Source organism: Mercurialis annua, linkage group LG4 (genome assembly GCF_937616625.2).
Source record: "Mercurialis annua linkage group LG4, ddMerAnnu1.2, whole genome shotgun sequence".
Taxonomy (NCBI): domain Eukaryota; kingdom Viridiplantae; phylum Streptophyta; class Magnoliopsida; order Malpighiales; family Euphorbiaceae; genus Mercurialis; species Mercurialis annua.
In genome coordinates this window covers 891,860-897,962 of record NC_065573.1, presented here as the reverse complement: position 1 = coordinate 897,962, position 6,103 = coordinate 891,860, and the positions used below count along the sequence as shown (strand labels likewise).

The 6,103-nt window shown below is 43.0% G+C and overlaps 1 protein-coding gene across 1 annotated transcript; it reads right to left on the bottom strand.

Annotated features, from left to right (window-relative positions):
* Nucleotides 1-41: 41 nt before the first annotated feature.
* On the bottom strand, nucleotides 42-2,333 carry LOC126677172 (uncharacterized). The gene is made up of 4 exons (XM_050371660.1): nucleotides 2,013-2,333; nucleotides 1,794-1,907; nucleotides 1,118-1,622; nucleotides 42-1,015 (listed from the first exon to the last, which is right to left on the bottom strand). Exons 1-4 carry the CDS (start codon nucleotides 2,331-2,333, stop codon nucleotides 42-44), a joined length of 1,914 nt encoding a protein of 637 aa, XP_050227617.1.
* Between the last annotated feature and the right edge of the window lie 3,770 nt (nucleotides 2,334-6,103).

Sequence of the window (6,103 nt, the reverse complement as noted above, 5' to 3'; positions counted from 1 at the left end):
CAATCGTGTATACTCCTCCCTTTAATGAACCCAAACTGATTTTAAGAGATGACCAGAGGAAGAACTGGAGAAAGTCTATTAGCTAGAGCCTTCGATATAAGCTTAAAAACTCCATTGATCAAGCTAATTTGTCGAAAACCTTCGATGTCCATCGCACCCTGAAATTTAGGAATCAAAACAATAAAAGTCGTATTAATGCCAATCGGAAAAGCTGCTGAATTATAAAAATCTCCGAATAGGCCAATGAAATCATTCTTTAACGTCTTCCAAGCTTTTTTGTAGAAACAATAATTAAATCCGTCAGGACCCGGAGCTTTATTGTCATCGCAACTCATAAGAGTGGAAAAAATGTCCTCCTCAGAGAAGGGAATCGAGATTGAAGCAGCCTGCAAGTCAGAAAGTGACTTGATAGGAAGACTATCAAAAGAGAATCGAATAGAAAATGTCCTTTTAAACAGACTCTTATAATAAGAATGGACCATCTGTTTAATATTTGCAGGAGAAGAATACAAAACACCACCAATAAGAAATTCAGAAATCAAATTACTTTTCGAATGCATTGAAGCCACCGTATGGAAGTATTTTGTATTTCCGTTTAAATTCCAGCTAAGTCTCGAATTCTGATGCCAAAGAGACTTTAGATGCTTAGGTATCTGATTGAACTCGATGCGAAGGTTTGCGAGCCTTGTACCGTCTGCTAAAGAAAGGCTATGAAAATCCGAGCCTGTTTCCATGTCAACAATTGCTGCCTGCACATCAGCAAGACGAGTATCGATATTGCCGAATATGTCCCTGTTCCAAGCTTTCAACAATTTACGAAATTCCTTCAGCTTGAACACCAAATTCGCACTAGGTTGCCTAAGGGTGATAGAAATCCAAGAATTCTCAACAAAAGAGTTAAATTCTTTGTGACTCCACCAAGCATTAATGGATTTGAACGGTTTAGGACCCCAGTCTGTTTTCAATTCCGAGCTGAAAAGAATAGGGACGTGATCCGAATATGATCTAGGCAAGGCTTTCAATATGTGATTCGTCGAGGATGAAAAAGCAGGAGAAGATAAAAATCATCTGTCTATTTTTGATCTAGCTATATTGCTCTGCCATGTAAATAATATGCCTTGTAAAGAAGCTTTTATCAAGTTAGAATTAGAGATAAAATCTGAAAATTCCAACATAGACGAGGAAAACTCCGTGCAATTAAAGCGTTCCGAAGGATGCAGAATCTCATTAAAATTGCCAACAAGAATAAAAATAAAATCCAAACTAAATTCCGGAAGAATATCAGCCCACATCAAAGCTCGCTCTCTTGGACAATTGCTAGCATAAACCAAAATAAATCTAACAATCAGACCACTCGAGATAAAGTCCAAAGTAATCCATCTATTAGTTTTAACAATCCTCATCAGAGAAATAGACTTTGAGTTCCAAACACATAACAGACCACCCGAAGTTGCAGTAGATGGAACAAAACAGTAATCAAAGTCCAAGTGAGGCCCCAAGAATCGAATGCTAAAATCATCAAACACCTCTTTTTTTGTTTCAATAAGACCCAACAAAGAAATATTATTAGAAGACACCAACGAACGAATAAAACGTTTTTTACGGGCAAAAGATAACCCCCCCTCGACAATTCCAATAAACGAAATTAAAGTTGTAAGACATTAAAAATGTTTAAAACCTGGATTGAAGAAGCAGCAAACAAATTGCTACACCTCCGAAGCAATCCCCTGCGAAAGAAGTTGGACAATTCATTCTTCCTTAACTGGTGAAAATAACCCCAATTGCAATCCAACTTGCCAAGTGTTGCGAGCTTCAATCTCCTTTTTAATTTTGTCTGTTGTAGCTGAGATCATTACATTCATGTTGCTGATGTAGCTGTCTGAGAAAGATGAGTCCGGGCTGGCTGACTGAGTTGAACAAACTAGACCTGAATAATCAATTCTTTTAGTCTTGCGCTTCTGCTATATAAAACCCTTGAATGAAACCGGCGTCTGGTCCGAAGAAACGCTCACACTAGCGTTTGAATTATCAGTTTTTCCTACCGCTGCTCCATCAAAATTCTGATGAGAAGTTGATTGTAGATGGAAAACAAGCGATGACACTGCTGAACCCACACGAGCTGGAAGAACCTCAACTGTTTCAGCCGTAATAAGATCTTCTCGACAGCCCTTGATTGAAACTGATTTTTTGACGCTACCCGAATCATCAGAAGAGTTCGATGAAGAATTATCCTCCCATTCTTCCAAAACTATCGGTAGATCTGATTCCAAAATTTGAAGGATAAACTGCTGCCCGTCAATTATTAAATGAATTGAATCCTTAATAAATCCCATTGCGGTGTAAATGCCAGTCAATATCCAGTCATATGCGCGTCAAACGTGTTTACTGCTTTCATACATGTTTATTTACAGCTTTCATATCCTGTGAACTGCATATATTGTTGAGATGAGATAAAAATGAATATGTCCAGAAAATAAAGCCGATAACAGATAAGCCAAGCACAAGAGTCTCGGGGAGGTCCACGAACCCTAGTCTTTGGTCCGATGCACGATTGTCTTACCGGAGGCGAGTAAAGCTATCTAGTCGGTTTAAAGGCATTTCCTACTTGAACTAGGTGGCGACTCCATTTTTAAACCATGTCCCGATTGAAAAGTCAGCCATAAGCCTTAGGCGAGCGGCCCCCGAACCTCGCTCCGTTCATAGTGGCGACTCCACTGGGGGATTAAAACAACTGTTTTTAAAACATAAACATAAAAACGTTTTCATAATTGTTTTAAAAAACGGTTGCCATGGACCTAAGCCGCACGGCTTGCACCTTATCGATCTCCGGCTTTAATTTCCTGACATATTCACACATGTTGCATTGCATTAGAAATTACTCTTCTCACCTACTCTCTAGGAGTCTCTATCCAGCCCTGATGCTCATAGCCGCTCTCACGCTCTGGCTTTGCACTGCACTACCCAGAACGTCTTATGCGGAGTAGTATCACTCACAGCCCAGTAACTCGGTCGTTTGTACTCGTGATTGAGGAGACCTATCAAAGGTATATCTATTTGTGGGAGCCTTAAAGCGGCTACTACCAAAACCCAATGACTCTACCCTCTAGGAAAATACCCAATATAATGATTGTATTTGAGGCATAACTGTCAATGTAAAGATTCTAAATCCAGTGTTTCAAAAACTAGTAAGTTTAGTCTTAGTCTTAGGTCTAGCCTAACAAATTTTCCAGTTTCAAAACCAGATTTTCAAAACTTCTAGTTAGGCCAGACCTAAAAGAAACAAATTCGATTAAGTGATACACCTTCGCTTAATCGAACCTCCAATAACCAGTCTAGTGAAAACTCCTTTTCGCTAGATACAGCCGCTAGGCTAAATCAAATTCCCGATTTCAAAACGGACATCCACGTCCACCCTACCTGTTTTCAAACCCCTTCCAGAAAGGGATTTAAAGTCAATACATCGACAAATGCTGTCTATCTGCTTTAGAATTGCTAGAAGAGAGATGTTTGCAGGAACGCCGACTATTGCATTGCGGTGCGAGGGTCCAGACCAAAACACATAGGAATAAACCTCGCCCGGAACAGGTATGTGGGAGAAATAAGGTTGGAAGGAACAACGTGTCTACGTGCTATGTGTTCAAAACTAACCCTACATCGCATAACATATCATGCATCTCATGCATTCAGTATCTTAAAATGCCATCATACTAACCCCTTAAGGATGCAGCGACATGCATCATGCACTAACCCCTTGTCTTTCAGCCATGCTACTGACTGCTCTATCGAGTATCCAGTCAACATCCAGAATGTCAAGCAATCAGTCCAACATACCAGAAAAGAGTTCTACCACGACTCCAGAATCAGCAACCCAGACAGCTGACAGATCAGAAGGGGGTTTCTACCAGGCCGTCCACAACCCCATAATACAGTTAGAACAGGCTTCTGGCCTCCTAAAGAATCAAAATGGGCTTTCGTCCTCCTAGAGAATCAAAACGGGTTTCCGGCCTCCTGAAGAGTCAGAACAGGCTTTCGGCCTCATATAGAATCAGAACAGGCTTCCGGCCTACAAAAAATTCAGAACAGGCTTCCGGCTTCCTACAGTTAGAACGGGCTTCCGCCTCATACAAAGTCAGAACAGGCTTTCGGCCTCCTATAGAATCAGAACAAGCTTTCGGCCTACTATAGAGTCAGAATGGGCTTCCGGCCTCCTACAGAGTCAGAATGGGTTTCTGGTCTCCTATAGAGTTAGATCGGGCTTCCCGCCTCCGGCAAAATTAGAATGGATCTTCCACGACTCTAGAATCAGTAACCCAGAACAGTCAAATGGAACGGCAAAGGTTTCCACCAAACAAAACGATGGAGGTTTCCGCTTTCCAGAACAACCGAATGGAACAGCGAAAGTTTCAGTAACCCAGAATAGCGAAGCGAGACGGCGAGGGTTTAATCTATCCAGGACAAGCAGACGAGACAACATGGATCCCATCTATCTGGAACAATCAAGCGGGAGAATGGAGCTCTTAGCTTTCCAGATCAATCGAAAGGAACAACAAAGGGTTCCAACCATTTCCAGAACAGACGAATAAAGCAGCAGAACTTTTGGAAAAGCTCAGCAACCTCAGGCTGGTGCTGCAGCTGGTATGGGTGGACTTGCTGGTGTTGGTCACGTTCCGACAGACAGAGAGATGGTGATGACCTACACGAAGTTGAATCCGACTTCTTTTGATGGTACTGGGGATGCTCTTGACTTTTTGGAAGAGTTTTAGTACAATAGTCAGAGAATTCAAGCTACTGAGCGTCAATCAGTGATGCTTGTGGAGATGTCGCTGAAGGGTCCAGCCAAAGACTGGTTTTGTGATAACATCAGACCAGATATTGCTACATTGTCTTGGGCTGATTTTGTGATCAGGTTCAGAGGATACTATCTACCTTTCTCTGTTACTGAGAATTTCAGAGAGAAGCTGCAAAGTTTGAAGAAAGGGGATAGATCAGTGACAGACTACACTACAGAGTTTGTCCGTTTGGGACGGTTTGCTACAGATCTACAAGGTGATCGTGGGCGAGTGAACGACCGCTATATCAGGGGTTTAGGCTCCGAGTTTCATCCTTTGCTGATAGGGGCAAACATGGAGTTTGCTCGGGTAGTGGACAGTGCTCGACGGATGGAGAATTCGTTGATTCAGTTTGGGACGATCTCTGACCCTTCCCAGAACCAGAAGGGAAAGAGTGATGTTCCTAGTGTGGGGCAACAAGCCCCAGTGCAGCATGGTAGTGGGAACTACTACAGTGGCTCTTCTTAGGCCAATAAGGGGAGTCGCCGTACTCACAACAAAAGGAGGCATAGTGCTAGGAGTGCTCCGTACAGCTCCAGTAGCAGTGGGAGTAACCGTGGTTCAGGACGCGGGTACAGTGGTGGATCGAACATTCCGTTCTGCCAGAACTGTAGACGCATGCATTTTGGTCAGTGTTAGTTAGCTCCTGGAGGTTGTTTTTCTTGTGGCCAGCCGGGTCATTTTTCCAGGAAGTGTCCGACATCTGGGCAGCATATGTTTAACTCCAGTGTGGCGCAGTCATCTTATCAGCAGCAGAGACCTGCGTTTTCATAGTCTGTAGGGTACTCTCAACCTGCAACATCTTTTGGTGGCCAGCGGGGCCGAGGTTCTGGTGATAGAGGTTTTGGTGGCCGTGGTAACGGCGGTAGGCAGAGTTCGCAGCAGCAGCCGCAGGGTCAGGCCAGAGTGTTTGCTCTTACTCCTCAGGATGCGCGTGTATCAAATGCTGTGGTGCAAGGTACCATTCCGATTTCTTTTACTGATGCTTTGGTATTATTTGATGCGGGTGCAACCCATTCGTTTGTGTCTACATGTTTTGCTGGGAAATTGGGTATAGCACCATCTGTGTTTAGTGAACCTCTAGCTGTGTCTACACCTATGTCTGAAGGTGTAGTAGTGGACGTTGTTTATCCTTCTTGCCCAGTGGTTATTCAGGGTAGAGAATTATGTGCTGATTTGATTGTACTTGACGTTCTTTCTTTTGATGTCATCTTGGGGATGGATTGGCTGTCGCGCCATTATGCTTCTATTGATTGTCGAGGGAAGTCAGTCGA

Excerpts from the sequence above, each read along its gene's own strand:
- LOC126677172 (XM_050371660.1), bottom strand. The coding sequence starts at position 2,333 with ATGGGATTTATTAAGGATTCAATTCATTTAATAATTGACGGGCAGCAG. Across the intron at positions 1,908-2,012 it reads CTGATAATTCAAACGCTAGT|TCAGCCAGCCCGGACTCATC; the intron begins GTGAGCGTTTCT and ends TGTTCAACTCAG. Across the intron at positions 1,016-1,117 it reads GATAAAAGCTTCTTTACAAG|CCTTGCCTAGATCATATTCG; the intron begins GCATATTATTTA and ends ACATATTGAAAG.